Source organism: Polyodon spathula, chromosome 21 (genome assembly GCF_017654505.1).
Source record: "Polyodon spathula isolate WHYD16114869_AA chromosome 21, ASM1765450v1, whole genome shotgun sequence".
NCBI lineage: Eukaryota > Metazoa > Chordata > Actinopteri > Acipenseriformes > Polyodontidae > Polyodon > Polyodon spathula.
The window spans coordinates 9442069-9463313 of record NC_054554.1 but is presented as its reverse complement, the minus strand read 5'-3'; the positions used below and the strand labels follow the sequence as shown (position 1 = coordinate 9463313).

Sequence of the window (21245 nt, the reverse complement as noted above, 5' to 3'; positions counted from 1 at the left end):
CACCACCCCCCCCCCACCCCCCCCCCCACCCTTCCCCCCCCCCCCGCCCCGCCCTCCACCCCCCACCCCCCCACCCCCCCCCCCCCCCCCCCCCTGTGCCCCCCCCCCCCCCCCCCCAACCCCCCCCCCCCCCCCCCCCCCCCCCCCCCCCCCCCCCCCCCATTTGAAAATGCTTCACCATAAAGAAACCCCTTAAAAAATACCAGATGTTTACAATTGGGTCTTCTGTTGCCAAATGTCAGGAGTACATTTCCATTTTAACATTAACCCACCTGCTTGAGTTATAATGGGATGGTATGAGTGAGAAGGGCTTAAATCTTAACAGAGCACCCCATTCTGACTGTGTGCTAGATACTGTTGCAAATGTTGTTTTAAACACAACCGTTCATTAATCAACTGGGGCTGAAGCAATTCCACTGCCCCAACACTATAGTTTACTATTTAGATGGCACAGTACTGCCTGCTGTTGTCCAAATACGATTCCTTCTTTATGATGACTGTTGTTGAGAGGTTCTTTCATTTAGACAGAAATGTGCAGTAAAACAGGATTTCTCAAAGATTTATTGAACAGTATGCAGTTTATTTACGTTGCAGTGTGTTCTGAAATGCTGTGAAATATTTTTTACCAGCTCTTTTGTGAGCACATGTCATAAGTTTTGAGGCTTTTTGTTTGGAGGTTATGTTTTGCGTAATAAGTTCCGTATTTATTTATCCTTAGTACTTTTGAAAAGCAAGATAATCTGCCATCATATACACTTTTAGTAGTTAACAGACACATATTATTTATTTGAATTGCAGTGTAGAAATGACCTTGTGTATTAAAACTGCAAGATGTTTGGACTGCAGCGGTAGTGGTGATGCTAATCTGACATTACTGTACTGCATGGCTGTGCTAGGATTTAAAATATTTCTAATGAAGTGCTTTGCCTTACTGCTAACCTTGTCTTGTTACTTTGGTTAAAAGGGGATTTTAAAAAGGAGCAGATATTAACTGCTGGGAGTACTTTATTTTCGTATTACCACTGAAGTCCTCTAGAGACAGTTACAAAGAGATTTTATGTTAAATTAATAATGATAATAATAATAATAATAAATAATAATAATAAAATAATATCCCCAGTATCACAGAATTGATTTTAATGTGAAGGTTCTGTTTTTTATTGAATGCTTTTAGGTAAACTGTTACTACAAATCCACATCATGCAGGACTTGTAATGAAACAATTAAAATAAAACTGCTGAGATTTCCTACTTTGCATTATATATGCCTATTCAGCATGTATATCATCAAAACAAGTGTCCATGCATAGGGTTATTAAAACCAGACAAGTGGTTATCAAGATGTAGTCCAGTGTTGGTTGACAATAGTAACCTACTGTACACTGACCAAGTATCTGTGCAAAGTATCATCAAATTTGGTCAAACAAATGTAAGTTTAAATTAATAAAGCAGATTTTTATACCTGCATGAATATGTACTTTAGAAATATCCTGACAAAGTTTAATCCATATTTGATTGTCAGCTCTCAGGATCTTATTAAAAATGTTAGTGAGATACATACAGGCACCTCCACTGTTTTCTTGCTTAGGGAAAATAAAATGGAGTGCTAAATCTCCAAGACCATTTCTCCAAAATCATTATAATCATTTGTAAGCAGCCCGTACACTAATAATGTGTTGAAAGAGACACCTACAATACCAGAGTTTCTAACAAATGTATTGCTATGGTGGATTTCTCACAAGCCACTGAGCAATTGTGTTTAGTCTTTGGCCAAGGAGTGGTGCTGTTCTGTATTAAAGGACAAAACTGTTGCTTTACTTTCCCTCACTCTGAAAAGGATTTCTTTCAGTGTTAAAATTAGAAGTTGTACAAAGGTCTTATACTCACAAATCTTGCAGAACATTTGAAGAATGAAGCCCAATTTCTAATTAATGGACATGACATAAAACACAACTGTTTAGAAGTGCCTGACCTCTTGATGAAAAGAGTAAGTACTCTGTTCTTCTGCACTATAATCCTTCTCTTGTCTTGCATTTCGTTTTGGCAAATACAGTATGGCCTGTTTGCAAATGTAGCATTGCAATGAAATAGAATGAACAAAAACGTTTTACTGGTTTAGGTTCTGTATCCGTTATTGAGTTTTAATAATGTAAGCTTATGCAGAAAAACATGCTTAATATCACTCCCGTTGCTTTAATAGCACCACATTAAAATGGCCCTGCTGGAACATAATGGGAGTCAATGTGGCCACGATTCTAGTTAATATCACTTTGGTTTGTATTGCACTCTGGTTACTGTCGTTTACAATTAAGAGCCATGCAAATGCCACTTTGGGAAATAAAAGACTTGGATACAAAGGTTTACAGTTCAGTTGCTGCACAGTATTTGAATGCTCGTTGAGACTTGCTTCTTCCTTGTACACCACTGGCTTATTGAGACTCGCTCCTTGCTTGTACACCACTGGATTATTGAGACTCGCTCCTTGCTTGTACACCACTGGCTTATTGAGACTCGCTCCTTGCTTGTACACCACTGGATTATTGAGACTCGCTCCTTGCTTGTACACCACTGGCTCATTGAGACTTGCTCCTTGCTTGTACACCACTGGCTCATTGAGACTTGCTCCTTGCTCTTACACCACTGGCTCATTGAGACTTGCTCCTTGTGCTTACAGCACTTGCTCATTGAGACTTGCTCCTTGTGCTTACAGCACTGGCTCATTGAGACTTGCTCCTTGCTCTTACAGCACTGGCTCATTGAGACTTGTTTCTTGTTTGTACACCACTGGCTAAATTCATTACAGATTTGGAATGCTTGTTGTGTTATTAGCTCCTTATTCGAGAAAGTTATATTGTGTCTGAATTCATCCGTAAGTTCAAAACAGCCAGGGTAAGGCGTATAAGAAACAGAAGTAGATACAAGTTTCAGCTTGTGCTGTCATCACTATGCTCATCGCCCACTATGCACCCGACTGCCACCACTTAGACCCACTAATACTCTGAGTTCAGCCTCCTCTTCCACTCTCTTTCGCTGGTTGCCCTTGGATTGACAGATCAAGGTCATGCTGTACCAACTTACAATAAATGCTCTGTTAAAGCGTACCTAGTATGAACCAATTTAATGCACCAAAGCGATTTTCTTGAAGTAAATATTGTGCATTTATTTTCTCTTTAGATAGTTAGTAAATATACTCATAAATAAATACAATACATCTGTTCCAGTGAGATAATTCTAAGCTATATGGCATACAAAACTACAACTGAACAATGAAGTAAGCGTGGGTTCTCTTGTTGTGTCAAGTTGTAACCACGAGGTGGCACTAGAATGTTAATTACTAGATGGAACTCTTCAACTCTGCAGATGGAGAATACGTTTTTAAATAGCCTACTAACATTATCAGAGACACCGATAAAGACTTCTAGTCGAAACATTTGTCATTTAATTTATTTTAGTACTTCTTAATTGAGTTTAATAAGTATGGAGAATAGATTTGTATTACTGCACTGTGAGTTTACCATAGGTAAATTCTGTAAACAACCATTGGCCTACATTTTGTATTATATTTACATATTGTATTAAATAATGAACTAAATGTAACTTTTAACATAAAGCTCAATAAACTACACGTTCCAGCGGATTGACGAAAGGTTTTAAAGCTGTCATTCAGAAAAGTTATTTAAATTTGAATTAAAGATGGCACCGATCTGCTTCTGGTTTAGATTTATTTTCAATTATCTAGATTGACATAATCATGTGGGGGCATTGTCGCAGTGGCTGTGAGGAAACGCGGTTTTCATACCCTTCCAACATATTGGGTGCTACTAAATACCAACGTCAGTCCCCCTCTTTTAAACAAACAAATAGGAATGTATTTAATCTCAATGTTTTAACAGTGTCATGTTGTCAGATTATCTTTTAAGATTTTAAAACCAGCAAAACGCCCCTGCTTGTACCGTACTGAATAAATAACATGGAATGCGTTTAAAGCCAAATAAAGGGACAGAAAACTGCACAAACAAACCACTAGCTTTTAAAATATATATGATGCTCCATGTTGTGTACAGTAGTTATTTCTGTCAATTGATTAGTTTGTGAAAGTACAAAGCAAAGTTAGCTGGAAATGCACATCAACGAAAAGAAGACCACACTAACCCTAGGCCTGTTCGCCTTTAACAGACCCCAGACTAATAATATACACCCAGGTAAACAAAGTAGGCCTACATAGCCTACTGATATGTATTTTATTCTAATAATAATAATAATAATAATAATAATAATAATAATAATAATAATAATAACACCCAGCGCCTAAAATGTGACATTTGAAAAGAAGCAGCTTCGGTCAAAGGACATCAGTAGAGAGGAGCAACTGCGGTGATCTTAACGCAACATATAAACAGATATTGTGAAATGTTAAACCAAATAATTAGGTATAGTACATAATTTTTTTTTTAAATGGTTACAAACCAGGTTTTATGACCCCTTACTAATCGGTGTGCTTGCACATTTAAAGTGGGATTTTGTGTTGTTGTTTACCTCAGTAAAATATATTGTTTTACAAATTAACACAATTACCAGCTACGTGTGTAAAGCGGCATCTATTTTACTTTGTTTTATCCCGCAATTGTATTAAACTGTTCAACGCGTTAATTTTCAATGTTGTATTTACTCTTTTCAACACCGTTTTGGTCACTGAAATGCTGTATCTGTTATTCGTCTAAAAACTGAAGAACAGACTTTTTTTAAAACATTTTATTTTAAAAGTGTGTTAGCCTTAGGCCCTACTAGTGGAGCTTTATTTATGGAGGTGCATATCTACCAAGATTCTACCTCCCGTAGGTTAACTAATTATTGTTTTTCTAAACAGAAAAACAAACTGTTAATGTTAAGCTAAAACAAAAACAACTCCGAGGGCCTCATTTTCTTTGCATATATCGGCCTAGTACTGGCGCAAAGTTTCCCCATGATGTTAATTCCCTGTATAGGCGAAATAAGTATGTGCAGAAAAAAAGTTTATTACACCTATTCATAGCTATTTATTAAGGTTCAAATACAAAAGCAGAGTAAGCTCTTAAATACGTTTGTCGAGTAAGGTTGGTTATTATTATTATTATTATTATTATTATTATTATTATTATTATTATTATTATTATTATTATTATTAGTAGTAGTAGTAGTAGTAGTAGTAGTAGTAGTCCCGTCGTATTTAAAAATAATAATAATGACTTCATTTAACAGACCTTGAATTCTACACACTTAATTTAGGTGGCTAAAAGTTTGCAGTGTAAATCTCGGTTATTTTAGCGACCGTTTTGAAACCTTTTACAATATATTCTCTTGGGTTATCGATAGGGGTGTAAACATTTTTAACACTAAGCTTTGTTACTGGTCGATGCGTAAGAACAGCAGCAAAACAGCGAAATAGATAACAAACAATAAGCAACAGAACCAAAAGAACACAAAACTTATTTTTGAATAAATTGTTTATAGGTGTTTCTAACAGTTCCACTCAAACTGCATGCCAGCATTTTATTTACAATAATGCAATACTGTGTATTTACAGGCGTTTAAGAAATTGGGTCAGTTACAAACATAAGACATTACACAATTTACAATTTATACAGTGCAGAAAAAAAAAAACACATAGGTGTTACAATATGGATAAACGCAAATGAAACAAACAGAAAACATCATATATAAACTTTGTAACTTCAAAATGTAGTTACACATTATAAACGTTTTTCTACATGATTTTTTTAAGCCCTTCATGGCAAATATTGCCAATAAAGTACAAAACATTCAATACTGATATTTAGAGGCTACTGTATCTTTACGATTAAAAGCAAATATGCAGAATAAATACGAGGTTGCGCTTTGATATAAAAGTGCCTTAATTTCTCTAAATGTGTTTTGTTTTCTTTCCGTAGGCAGTAGGCAATCCTTATTTTTCTAACAATTAATAATGTCAAAGCACTTTGAATTATTTGCAACATAAACGTGAAATCTCTTTGTTCTTGAGACGCTAGGTGCTCTTATATATATATATATATATATATATATATATATATATATATATATATATATATATATAAGATGATATATATTTATATAAAATGAGTAAGCATTGAAATAGCTTCAGCACCGAGTCTCCGTAAACTCGTACAGTTACACTGTAAATGGTTAAACGAAAAAGTTCAGTTCGCAGTGTCTCCATTAAAATCGGACAGTGTAACACAATACAAGTACAACAACAGTGTAGTTATCCGCCAGCAGAGTTGAGTAGTACTAAATCCTGGTTGCAGTAGTTGGTGTATTACAATATACACTTAGTTTTACCAGTCTTTTTGGTAAGCACGCAGCAGCACAGATGATATGACATTCTGATGCCTAAGATTTTCAGTCTTCATAAAGTTGTTTTTTTGGAGCGTGTGTGTGTGTGTGTGTGTGTGTGTGTTTAATACATGCATGTGATAACGTTGGTATTTTGTACAAATATTGCTCAAGGTTTTCTCACCTTCCTTAGATTTTGAACTGGTTTCCCGTTGTTTGACTGGATTATTTTTGTTGTGTCTAGAACAGGGGATGTTGTTATTAAGCGGTTCTCGGGAGCCCATGCGCCCTTTTGTTTGTCAGTTTTATAGAACAGTTTTAGTGGCTTCCTCTACGTTAGAATGTGTTTGTGTTGTTGTGGTCCAACGCGCCATCACATGACGCACGGTTTGATGTCCTGGTAAGCGACCTGCTGGTGATAGTACGCGCCACTTCCAGCCGAATGCATTGCCGATGAAGTCATGGCGTTGAAAGAAAAGACGAACTCCTTCCTGTCACACATACTGGGTGACTGGGAATGATACCGCGGGATACCTGTCAACGACAAAAACAGTGTGGTCAGCAAATGAACAAATACAAAATACAGGCCTACCATCGGGGAGTTATTCAGCAATGGATATAAAATCAGTCGCAAGTTAGCAAATTGATTTGTGTTCAGTTGTATAATTGCAACCCAGTAAACAAGAAAGACCAACATATTTATAACAGTACAGATATATAATAATAATAATAATAATAATAATAATAATAATAATAATAATAATAATAATACAATCTGTGTTTTATTCCTGTTAAATGTTTTATGCCTGTGTAATTCTTCCAGCACGTTTCTTAAACCAATGCAGTTTGCAAGAAAATAAAGCTGATAAGATAATAAAACAAACAAAAAGAAAAACAAACTTCGCCCAGTATCTGTTTACTTATCATTAGGAAACACAGCAACAAAACGTACTGTGCAAAAAAAAAAGAAAAAAATTATACTGTAGACCAACTTCTTTAAAGTAAAAGCAAAATCACGTTGATTTAGCTCTCTCACACATGCATTCTTCTTTTTTTTAACAATATATAAGTACATTTTATTTAAAATACACTTTAAATGGTTTTGCTTTTAAAAAACAATATATTTTTTTAATGCCCTAGTTATAGTTGCTGGGATGCACAGTGCTTAATAACTTCATTTTTTTCTTTCTTTTCTTTTACAGACCAATTTGTATTCAATGTAGTCCTACTTTTAAAGCGTTTGCTGTTGAATAAATTACACGACTTGATTGCGCAAATTGTATATTTAACATTAATTTATGATATTCGAAAGAATATGCTATAATACATTATTATAATTGGCAAATGCAGGTTTATAATCGCATAATCCACTATTTAACATGTATAGCCAATATAGAACAACATTTAATCACAACAATCCATCAAATAAGAACTATGCTAAATGTACCTTTCAGATATTTTGAGCATCTTGATTTAAGACAAATTCTAAAATGTTCTGCGCCATTTTGGTTTAATACATATTCATGTTGCCACTGTCCTTAAAGTAATACTTTTTTTTATTTCGATGGATTTGCTATCTGTATAATAAAGGACGTTACACGCGTATTATTTCTATAAATCCTCTATATTATCCATGCCAATAAATGTTATGCTCTAAATAAAGAGAAATACGCAATGGCACCTCAAAATATAACATCAAAATGTGTAATGGCATGCAAGTGAAAAGACATTATTAGCTGTTAATAAAATGCGCGGTTAATAATTTAATAAAGCATGCCTACAAATAATAATAATAATAATAATAATAATAATAATAATAATAATAATAATAATAATAATAATAATAAAAAGCATGATACGATCCTTTTTGAAATCGATAGAATGTAGGACTTTGGTACACGGGTTGTATGATATTATAATTTAAATAACATTTGCTTTTAAGTCTGCATGAGAACTGACAACGAAACAGAACATTTTCAAGTATGAGGCTGCAGTTACAGGTGAAAGTATAGGAAATAATGTCAAGCGTGAAAGTGCTGGACAGAGATTGTCTTTATTGACAGTGGACCGGCTGGTCTGGCTGCATGCAATGCAATCCTTGTAGACTCTGTAGCAGTGATGGCTGGGCTGCTGATTGTTCTCAGCGGTGGATAGCCACCATCTAAAAACTGTGCCAGCAGAGATACCTTCCCAGTGTTTTCTTTATCTACCTCTAGGAATGTATTAGGAAAACAGAGTCGGGGTTAAAGCCTCTGTTTACTATTCAGTCTAGTGCCCAGATAAACTAGGACAGGAAGCTACTTGACTTCCTTAGTATAGGCTAATTGGACTAGTCGGCTCTATTTTTGGTGTTATGTTAAGCATTCTCCAAGGCGCATCATCATCGGTTAAAAGATATTTTGTCATTCTTTAAAATTTGTTCATCGATATTTGTTTGACCTGTGATATTACATTGCCATATATTAAGACATTTAAAGCAAAATTAACCTTTAAAAGCAAGCCAATATTTGCACCTGTAAAATTGAAAGTCATTTAATACAGAAACACATCTGCGTAACTGTTTATGACTGTGCCTGCACTTAATGTTTATTTCTGTAACGGAAACGGTTTTTTAAGGAACAAAGTTTGTGTAAGAAAAGCATAAAGGTCTGCGTTTTTGAAAATAAGTACATACATATGACAATATTATAAATTATGCTTTTGAAAATGCATTATTAAAACGTGCAAATAGAAACATAAAATACCTTGCAAGTCTGTGGTATTGTGGCCGTTTTGATGAAGGTAAGATTGGTCCAAGGAGTGTGTCGGCAGGCTGGGTTGCAAAGGGTTTGCCCCGGGATTGCAAGGTGACAGGGACTGCTGTTTGATGTAGGATGCCCCGTTATTCAATGCTGAAGCTGTGGGTGCCCAAGCTGAGGCCGAGCTTGAGTACACCGAGTGAGGGTCCATCACACCCCCGCCGGTGAGCAAAGGCGAGGCTGGCACCGGGTTGTCGTGGTGGGAGTAATCCCCTCCCGAAGGTCCTGTACAGCTTCCCATGTAGTTATGTCCAGTGTTGGCCGGTAAATGTGACAAAGAGTGTCCTGCTAAACCCATCCCGTCCACGTTGCCTGCTAAATGCCCGTTCATCATGCCAATGCCACTTTCCAAAGACAGACTGTTTGGCGCGCAGGAGAGAGAGCCCCCGGTACCCTGGAAGTTGTAGGATTCGGGAATATGGTTGAACCCGAGTCCATTCATCATACTGTACATGGGTTTGAGCGCTTGGCATTTTCGCCTGAAGCCACGTGGCCTTCTTCGGAATGAACCTTCCTCAAACATGAATTCGCTGGCGGGGTCAATGGTCCAATAGTGACCCTTCCCCGGTCTGCCAAGACCCTTCGGCAGCTTGATAAAGCACTCGTTTAGGGACAAATTGTGACGCACTGAATTCTTCCATCCTTGGTATGAACCCCTGAAAAAAGGAAAGCGACTTTGGAGAAACTGGTAGATCTCACTCAGTGTGAGCCTTTTAGAAGGAGAGCTCTGAATTGCCATCACTATCAGAGCGATATAGGAATAAGGGGGCTTCTCTGGCCGTCTGATTCCAGCATTGGTCTTCTTGGTTTTGGTGGTAGAAGAGGCGCTTTCCATCACAGAGGTCTGTCCGTTCAGCTTTTCCGTAGCTGCAGACATAGGGCTGCTCTGGGCAGGGGTCTGGGAAGAAGGTTGTTGAACTTCTGCCGTCATTTACAAAGTCCTTTGGGAACTTAAAACTAAAAAATTGAGGTTTCCTCCTTTTGGTTAATAAAAAATAGAAACCCTTGAAACCGCGAATTGTCTGTTACCACTTTAGAGTGGGTCTTAAACAAAACCGTTGCAAAAGTGTTTCAGGAAACTGCGTGTCCAAGTTTTTTTTTTTTTTTTTTTTTTTTTTTTTCTGAAATGTAAGCGTAAAAGCCTCTTCCCCTTGTAGCTCTCGAGCTGTGCTGCTTTCCAAAGTTAGTGGCATGCGCAGGTAGTCGCTTTTCGATGTTGTTGTTCTGCTCTCTTCCTTGCACTGGAGATCGCCTTTTACTTATCTCTTGTCATCAGCGTCCTGCGAGCTCTTGACAGTCAGGGACGTAAGAGGCAAGATATTCACGCCCCGCCCCCGTCCCACTCATGCATCGACTCATCGGGTGGGCTGAAGAAAAGACTAAATACCCGCCTTTATTCTGAATGTGAGGATTTGATTTTTTTTTAAACTTTTTTTAATTAGACACATAACACATTTTTTGTGTAGAGTTAACAGAGTTTGAACACTGAGTCATGCTTGGATGTGAAAAACACGTTATTTAAATTAAAACAACCAAATAAAATAACATTAGCTTATATTAACATAATTTATTATTCAATGTTTTACTTCTCTAATCTGCCACTAGTTTTTATTTATTTGTATATTTCCCTTATAGTCATATGTAATGTTATGTTAATACCGTTATAGCCCATATTTAAACTAATTGCATCTGACATTTATTTTAAAAGTACAAAGTAGATTCTCGTAGTTTCTTGTTGTACATTGACTGGGCGTGTAAATGTTGCCTAAATGACATTGAGATTTTGGTACAGATTTTTTAAAATATAATAGTAAATTCAAGAGTGCTTTAATAGAAATGGGCATATCCATTTAAAATCCAGTTTCTGATTTCTTTTTAAGATAGACAGGAACATGGGCAGGATGTTTATACAAGCAAAATGTAAACATATTCGCTGGGCTTCTTTAAATAAAAAATCAAGCAAAAACTCGTGCTAGATCTCCTAATGCCCCATTCCGATCGTTTGAAAAAGTTCGCTTTTAAACCGTGCAATGTATTTAGATTGTATTTTTATAAAGTAAAGTATTTTTTTTTTTTTATTATAGTTTATTATATATATATATATATATATATATATATATATATATATATATATATATATATATATATATATAGTTTCCGACTTCTGCGTCCAGAAAAAAACAAACAAACAAAAAACAAAAAAACAACAACAACAACAACAACAACAACAACAAAAAAAAAAACTCGGGAATGCCACACACCAGCCCGTTTTACTGAACTGAACTGAATTGAAGGGTGATACATTCAAGCGCCTGGCATCCTCTTTCTCGATCAGATGTCATTCACAAATCAAGGTGAGTCACTTTCAACTTTTGACACCGTCTTTAAAGTGACTGGATTCTCAAAATGAATACCAAGGTGTCATAATGTGTTTTGCCGGGCCAGTTAGTCAGAGAAGGCGAGGTTTCATTAGAGACTCGCATTTACGGCGCCTTATAAATATCTTCTTCTTCTCCTCCTTCTTCTTCCACTTTATATGATAAACAATGTCCTTAACCGAAAATACAGTGTATACAGATACATAATTGTATATATGTTTTTGTAACACACTATCAGCATCTCGTGCTGGGTTTTGTGGGATTTTTTTTTTTTTTTTTTTGGAAACGGGAATGAAAAAAAAGAAGACTGAATCATTGCATCATCTTAATGGTCTTTTCATTTAATATGCACAAACACAGTTGCTGTTGAAAGTAAAATTGTAATCCAGATTAGAAATGTTGTTCCCGAATGGTCTTAAACACAAGGACCTCTGAAGAGTTTTCAAGACAGCGTCCGCTGCACATTGACCTTACACCGGAACATTGGGACAGCTGGGAGTCCCGGTTTGGCTCAGGTAAAAGTTTCTATCGGCTTCTAGAAAAATTCATTTTTAATCAACAGTCGACTCAACGTAGTTTGTGTAAAAAAGAAAAAAAAAATCCTAAAATACCCTTTTAAACCACTTTATTAAATTAATTATTAGCATTGGTATTTTTTTTTTTTTGTCATACAATTTGCAGAATAATTTATAATATTAGATTAAATAAGTAATTTTTTAACATGGAATTTATTTTGGCCCATTGTTTTTATTGCATTGTGTTATATTGATTTATTTTGTCACTTTGTATTTTATTATAAAACATTAATTTAGTGTTTTCAATACCCCCGGGCCCCTCCCCCCCCCCCCCCCCCCCCCCCCCCCCCCCCCAATTCCTTCAAAAGGTTAAATTAGCATCTGGCAAAAATCAAGCATGGGCGTCCACTTAAACATTCTGCTATACGATTTTAAAAGTTTGAAAAAGCTAAAAAGGAACACGGGCTGTCACGATGAAGCAAACATAAATCATAAGAAATTACACAACAACAGTAACAACAAACCCGATAGAATATATTCTTTATAAATGCGCAACAAACAAATGTACGTCGTAAATTAAAATCAATTTTGATCCACAATTGTATTCTACATATGCAAAGGATTGCATTTTTGCATTACCATGAGTCAGATTTGTATTCCATATCAATTTCATTTTTATCATTCATATTTAAAACAAAATATGTATGCTTTTAATTTAAACTATGTGGGACGTAATATATGACTGTGTGACGATTACAGTTCGTTTATGATAGATTTGCGCATTACTGCTCGATTTCCTTTTCCTTTTATACCTATACCTGTGCTATTGGTAAAATAAAATAACACACACACACACACACACACACACACACACACACACACAAACATGCAGCAGATAGCAAACAGCCATGACGTATAAAATATATATTTATTAAGTAATTACATAAGTGAACTCGACTCTAGCAGCTAAGCTTGTAACCTAAGTATAGAAATGTATATACTAGGTAGTATTGTTTTAACCATGCTGTACGGTTGGTGCCCCGGTTGGATAGGGGCCCATGCATTTATCAAAAGCGCAGACCACCCAGCGCGAGGGCAGGGGCAGTCGCGCGCCCCTCTCCTCTCCTCTGCTTTTAATTAACGCTGGTGACTTCACTCTAAGAAGACCCCTTCGACAGACGCTCCTCCGCCGACAACCCCAACAGCTTCCCCCTCCCGCTATCCCGGTACCTCTGCCGACACAACAAAGTCTGTTGTCTTTTGCAAACTGACCCCTAAAAGTTTACGTAAGCCAGAAGGGGGAGTGACTGGACTTATTCTACCAGTTGGTTAAAAAGAAGATTGGCATTTTGGTAACTTGTAAATGTTCAAGCAAAAAGGTCTCGACAGAGATAAAGCAGTATTTTATGGTCACATTGGAGTTCCTTGGCATTATCGGAGTGGTGGAACAAAAAATGTCAAATTTATTGTTTCATACTATTGCATTGAGTGCTGTAGTTAAACGTGATGTGATGCAAAATCAAACAGTTTGTGCTATATGCCGTTTTAGATGTCCTTACCAAATAGGCAAATAAACGAAGATATAGCCATGATGCCACGATGCATAAGGTGAGATTATTAGTGTTGCCCTTGAGTAACTGAAAATGAAAGATTCAATCGGGATAAATGTTTTAACGAAGCAGATGTGATGTAATAACAGTACACCTGTAAGATAACACGTGACAATAAGATCACTGTTATTTATAGTGATTGACCATTACCTGGCAATAAACAGCATACATTAGACACCTTAGGAAATTGACTACTGCCACAAGCATATCTCAAGCACAAAGTTTCTAGCCCATCCTTTCGCAAGCCAGTCTATATAGTTTAAGTTCATTTTTTGGTCATCGCTAAATTATTTTATTCTGCCAGAATCTTGAAGTTGCCCCTTTCCACTTGGCCCTTTATCCAAAAGCACACATTTTCCATGACGTTGTTCTGTGAAATATTTGACAACATTGCATCCTTTAGAATTTACAGCCACTTCGCTGAGAGCTTTTTTTCAGTCTTTTGGCATTAACATCACAGATATTAACCATAAAACATGCATGGCTTCCAGCTGACGTTATTAATTTCACAAGATTCCAGCTATTCTTGCCTTTTGCGGTTTTTGCTTTAGATCTTTAAATCCAGACCGATAGCGGGTGTTCTTATAAGTTTATTTTTTATTTTATTTTTTTGTTTTCTTAATTGCACTATTATTTTTTTGGATGTCTGATCCCTATAGCAGTAGTAATAATATTTACAATTTTTAATATTTACTACTGCTACTACTACTATATTCATTAAGGATCATATTTTAATATACAAAATTAACCAACTAATGAAGTGTTTATACGTTTTCACGCCGAATGAGAGTGATATGTTTAAATTTTCATGATTTGTTTTTTAAAATCCAAACACCGCATCTTAACGCATATCCTACCAACAAACATCTTGTAATGAAGGATGTTCTATTCAATAATGAACTTAAACATATCTGCTAGTCTATGTTTTAAATATACAAAAACCAACAAACAAACAAACGTTTTTTAGCTGTTGTTGGAAATTACGTAGGTATTATTATTATTATTATTATTATTATTATTATTATTATTATTAAGCAGACGCTGTTATCCAAAGCGAGTTACAGAGACCTGGGATTGACCTCCTCACAACCGCTGCGGCAGTTACTTACCGGACCTCGGTTTACGTCTCATGAATGGTGTAACACCAGGGATATATTTTAACTGTGGCGCTTCTGTCTTTATAGTGACGTTTAAAATAAAAACAACTTTAATAAACATGCTGTTTTATTATGTTCTGATAGCCCGTTGCACAAAGGCTATATTTCCGTAAGCTGTTTTTTTTTTGCGGTGACATAATTAAAAAAGTCTTGTGAAATAAGCTGCTCTACAGAGGTGTCTTTAAGGGTTAAAGATAACATAAAGATACTGTACAGGCAACGCATTTCTAAACTATTTTTGTATTTATATATTTTACACTTTTTTTTTTTTCTTTGTTCTGTCTAAAGCATATTCTAAAACAATTACAATAAAGGCGTGTTTAAAACCTGTTGCACACGATTTGTGCTCAATTTCTAAACATTTGCTTTGACAGTGTAGCAACGTTTTATATCCAGAATTGTCTTGTAATGTAAGCCTATATTTTTATTTGAGATTGTATTATATTTATCGGTATAGGCTACATATTGTATATGTTTGTGTGCGTTATGTTGATCTAGTTTTTAAATACTGTTGTATTTCTTACCTCAAAAAAGCAAATGTTTCCGAATCCCAAAACAATTTGTAATGGTAAGGATAAACACTCCAGGTCTTCGGATTTAACCATTACGAGACATATAACCCGTGAGCCTTTTATAACTCAGATAGACCTCACTTTTAACATCGCACTGTTAGGAAACATATCAGTTTATGGAGACAAAATATAACAAACCCAACATAAATTATTGGCTACATTTCTGAACGGGACCAGATGCAATAAAAATATCCTTTTGTTGGTCAAAATAAAACTTGTTTTAAATTTTCACTGTTCCTAACCAAACCCTATGTTGCCTGTGTTTCATAGACCTATTCGAAGGGAAATTGCTGATTTTACTTTGTCTATTGTTTGTGCAATACACATGCTAGACATATTACAGATACATTTAAATACGATTTAAACCCACGGAGTGAGTTTTGAAAGACTTGTAAGTGCAGTTGGTTTTATACTTTTAACTCGACATACAGACCTATATCGCTGATGCGGTGTTTTGTTTCTGACCTTACTGCTTCGATGCTGTTCCCATGTACACTTCATAATTTAGAAAAAATGAAAACAGTATTCCCGAAAGCACCGATTGTAGCTTTTAGAAGGGATTCAAATTTGGCTGACATAGTCCACAGTAAACAAAAAAGATCATAAATACATTAGGGAACACTGAAACCTGTAAACGCACATCTAAAATGTGCAAATATATTGGTATAAAAGTGAAATCGCAAATAGAGAAAAATAAATATTCAGTCTTAAAACATCTGTCATGCATGGACAGCAACCTTGTATATTATGTATTTTGCACCACGAGATAAAATAAAATATGTAGGAGAGACAGGTACATCATTATATAAATGAATACAGAACCACTTATCAAATATAATACATAAAAAAAAAAAAAAATGAAACAATAGTTTAGCACTTTACAGACACACCATGGCTGACCTAAAGTTTGTGGTTTTAGAAAAAAATATATAATTAGATAATGTCCAGTAGAAGGATAAAAGAAAATACATGGATAAATAGACTAGATACCATGATGCCTGAAGGTTTAAACAGAAAGGAACAGCAGAGCGTTACATCATTAGCTATATAATATAGTGAATGACATCACAAAGACATAAAATTAAAAGATAATGCGTGGTTACCATGGCATCAAAAGCCTATATATTCAGTGTGTTTTCAAACACACTTTCCTTGACAAAAGCATGTTAAACATATTGAAACGTTGGGAAGTTGGCTCTTTGAGCTATCTGAGCTATATTATATATATATATATATATATATATATATAATAATCTATTATATATATAAATATATATATAGATATAGTATGTGGTTATCATACACAATTATCCGTTGCCTTATTTGATCTATAGACAGTTGTAATTAATGTTTAGCTTTTAAAATGAAGCAAAATGGACTGCATTCCCAGGTGTTCTTTTTATTAAAATACGGCCTCTTTAATAGTAGCGTTATGTGGTTATGTGAAATATTGATTTAAAGACGATTCAGGCATATAAATTCAGTTTATTAAAATAAATAAATAAATCAATAAATAAATCAATTCTTGTAAATGTTATACGTTTTTTCCAAGGTTCATGAAGATTGACTAAAAAAAACTGAACACTTTTTAGGATGTTCCTGTTTAAATAGTTTTATCAACAGGTTTATCAAGATCTTTACAACCAAAATTTAAAAAATGCATTTTTTTGTTTTGTTTTGTTTAAATAGCAGTATACATTTTACAAAACTAATGACAATGGTTCATTTAAGGGCTTTTGTTTTTTGGCTGAATTGTATCAGCTTTTATCATTTTTCTTTTATAAAACAGAAAATGATTACAAATTAACAAAAAGCACAAGTACATGTATTCTATAAAAGCACACCACTGTGCCATACCGCCACAACAGCAGTCGTTGATATGAAACCTGAATCTCATACAATTTACGGATATTTTTAAACTTCTGTATGGCCGAACTGGGATGCGTAAATTCCTGACAATGTGGTCTATTCTAGTAAATTATTCACAAAATAACGTGTTTTAAAATTAAAATGAGGAGCTGTCGTTGTTGCAAGGACATTAACTCATTGTTATCCTTTGTAATTGCAGTAGGGGGAGTTGTGTCTGTCAAGTTATGCTCAGGGTTATAATGTAATGGTATACTGTGCCAAACCAAAGCGGTTCGAGAAAAATAGTTTAATTGTAGATTGCAAGGGGTTTGACTGGTTGTCACTTTTTGCCTTCTAAAATTGAAAATAGAAATCAGCTTCCGGCTCTAACCTCGTCCAGTTTTAGAAAAAATGCTCTCTTTTTTGTAATAATTAAATATTGTATTTATACCTATTCTTCCCAAGTTTGCTGACACTTTATCCAATGTCTAGCAACTGAGATTCCCCACATATGTTTAAATACAGAAAACATTCTTAATATGAACATTACATTGCCCTTTAAATCTCGACCAGCGAAGTGAGTGTAATAAAACATCCCTATATACACAAAATCTTACTTAGGTAGGCAATATTTGCATTACAAATTGCAGGTATCAAGTCTGCAGATTGCTCATGGACTCATCTCACGATAACAGACAGAAGAGTTAACGACCATTGTCGCCACCAGGTTGTGTTATGATGAACACGCGGCTGTTTCCAGTCTCTCTCGACCTGCGTTTTCCAAAAACCCAACGTGAAAGTGCAACATGTTCCAAATGTATATAGGAGTGGGGTATTGCTGCAGAACGAAGGCTCCCGCAGCGTAGCTCACACAGGGTAGTGCTGCGTGCGCAACTCGTAATAGATGTCATTATTATAGGCTACAGCCCGATCACATGATAAGGCTGATAAATTTAGGTACTAAAACTAAGTTTATTTCATAGCAATAACCTAACCCTAAACCTAAGGTTCATGGGGTATTATGGTCACGGAGTTGGGGTGTTGCGTGAATGAAGCCTTACGTAAACTATGAGTTGCGCAGGCAGCACTAACCCGTGTGAGCTACGCCGCAAGAACTATGCTCTTGGTGTATCGCTGCAGAATGAAGGCTCGCACAGGAAAGTGCAGCTCTCACAGGGAGCTCAAGTAGGTTCGAGCTGCGTGCGCAACGCGTAATTTACGTCATGAAATATAAACGGCATTGGCAGCTCTCCCTTTTGTTTGTATTACTAAAGTCCTGATCCATATACTTGTGTTTTCAATTTTATTAAAAATAATAATAATAATAAACTGCCGTCCATAAACATGGGATTGGTAGAAAGCTATTCAAGTTCAAATGCTTTTTAGGAAGAAACTGATTCAATGACTTTAATTTTTTGACCCAATCTTCCCTGGCAGAACGTTATTATAATCTGTTTTTAAATGTCTAATTGAAGACTACTGATATTTTACGAGACACAATAGCCTAACATTAGCATACATCTTAACATACAATATTCACCATTTCACATTTAGTTTTTAAATCCATCCAGTAGAAAGACATATCATACACAAATCGCTTTATCTCTACACACATCTATATTACTTATATATGTCTATTTTACCTTTAACAAACTGAATCGCCAATACATATAAAATCTGGTGCCTGAAGCTTTTCATTTTCATTTGAATTGGAATTTGCAATACCTATTATATTCATGCTTCAGAAACCAGGCCCATCTCCAGAAAAGGTTTCTAAATATAGTTCATCCATGTTTGATTACATTGAAAACTAGAAACCTAGTATCTTTTTCTCCCTTCCTGAATCCTGCAAAATTGCATGTGGGTTAAAAACGATTCCATATTTCTGTTCAGATATATTACATTGTTATCCTATAATTGACAACAGTAAACAATAAAAGCAGGGGTACCCCTTCATCACTTTTACTTGGTTTGTAGGTGGCCGTGTATAATTTTGTTCAAGTAGTGTTTATGTTAATGAAAAAAGTATTACATTACAAATAGACCACTGATTACACTTATTACGCTGCTGGAGTGATTTGAGCTGTGTATTTATGGGCCCCACCCTTACATGTAATCAACATTAAACTCAAAGAAACATTTCATAAATAATAAAGTAATCAATTGGATCACATTGTTTCACAGAGGGTCAAACAAAGGGAGTGTGACAATATGATTTAAACAAACGAATAATCACAAACGTGTCTAAAAACTTTCTTTAGTCATTAACAGCACTGTTCTCAAAAGGGACACAATACAAATAGTTTTTTGCCATTTCAGTTAATAGTATTTCTTGTCCCAACCGTATATAATAATAATAATAATAATAATAATAATAATAATAATAATAATAATAATAATAATAATAATAATAATAATAATAAAAACGTATTCTCCTTGAATATACCATTGGCATAAATATGAAGAAAGAGCTCCCCTCACAGCTAAATGATCTGCTGACCTAAATTTACATGAACAATTAGCTTTCATTTAAATCCCACACACTTAGCTCCAGGCAAGCTCCCATACACATTCAGACATGCATGATAATTTACTGTTGTGGTTGAAATTACAACTTCACAACAACATTTAGCCTATTCAAACAGGGTATATATATATATCAAAAAGTACAAATGTGACTTCTGCGCAGGAATGGAGACAAGTCTGTAACTTCTTTTGCTGTTAGATAACTATTAGGGAGAGTTGCATATTTGTTGGACAAATTCGAAACCGCCAAAACAAAGTTTTAACAGTAATAAAACAAATAAACAAACAAAAAACGGTTGCAATAAAAATATTACTATATAAACATTTGAATGTATGTAAACCTCCAAGAGGTTTACACCATGCGTGGTTAAAATGACTCTTGTCTGACAGTTAACAATACACGGAGGCTATATTTGTTCCATACTTATTGGTAGCCAAGACTGTTTGAACAACTGCATATGCACAGAATTGGATGAAAGTTGTCACATAAATGTCAACTAACAGTTTTGGTCTACACGATCGCGGACTGCGCAAATTAATCTCATACTTGCACCTTCCATATACCTCTCTTTTAAACAAACTGACTAAAAGACGGTGACAATGACTTTCTTGGAATGTAAACATGTACAAAAAAGTAAACACAGTGCAGTAAACTTGTTGTTCACGAATTGTAATTATACAGAAAATTCTGCAGATGGTGTCATGATTATTAGAAAGAATGTTCATTCCCAGAGGTTCCAACTTGCATTCATTTTGTTTCTGACCAACGTTTGTTCCAAAGCACTGATTGATCACATAGACTTCAGCAGTATGATCACTGTTGAAGTGATGGGCTACTGTAAATGCAGTGGTGTTAATACATACATGTAGTACATACATGCATACATACATATGCATACTAATACATATATATATATACATATATATATATATATATATATATATATATATATATATATACATATACACATACATACACACATATATACACAGGTATTATAAATTGTAATGAGATAGAAAACCAGTATCCCTATTGAGTCCTTTGGTTTTTGATTCCAGGAATTTTATAAATGTAAGTTCCCAAGTTCTTCTGTCTTGTGTTAATAAATAAATAAAATAAAAAGTAAATTAATCAATCTTTATTTTATATAGCACCTTTCATAATGGACCACCATCACAAAGCACTTTATAAGATGCAGTAACAAGAAAATCCATAATACTTTAAATACAGAAAAATCTGTAATACATGACATACAGTAACAAAAAAGCATAATACATTAAATACAGTGAAAAATGCATAATACATGGTAGTAGCATAATACTTGAAATAGTAGCATCAACACAGCAGCCAATAGCAGATATCAAGCTTAAAGAACATGGAACACAAGACAGAACAGGTGGGTCTTGAGAGTTGATATAAAGTGAGCGACGGTGGGAGCATCACGCACCAAAGCTGGAAGAGAGTTCCAAAGAGTCGGAGCCATGAAGGTAAATGAGTGTTCTCCAAGTGCA

General features: G+C 35.1%; 1 protein-coding gene and 1 long non-coding RNA gene across 3 annotated transcripts in view; one reads left to right on the top strand and one right to left on the bottom strand.

The window, feature by feature from the left end:
* Positions 1–6115: 6115 nt before the first annotated feature.
* Positions 6116–10415, bottom strand: foxf1 (forkhead box F1). The gene is made up of 2 exons (XM_041221163.1): positions 9074–10415; positions 6116–6863 (listed from the first exon to the last, which is right to left on the bottom strand). Exons 1-2 carry the CDS (start codon positions 10056–10058, stop codon positions 6703–6705), a joined length of 1146 nt encoding a protein of 381 aa, XP_041077097.1. The 5' UTR covers positions 10059–10415; the 3' UTR covers positions 6116–6702.
* A 916-nt stretch (positions 10416–11331) lies between these two features.
* The window catches only part of LOC121296725, a 42381-nt gene continuing 32467 nt past the window's right edge, over positions 11332–21245 (top strand). For both annotated transcript variants that reach the window (XR_005947084.1, XR_005947083.1), the window contains exon 1: positions 11332–11481. This is a non-coding gene — a long non-coding RNA (uncharacterized LOC121296725). The remainder of the gene's footprint in view (positions 11482–21245) is intronic.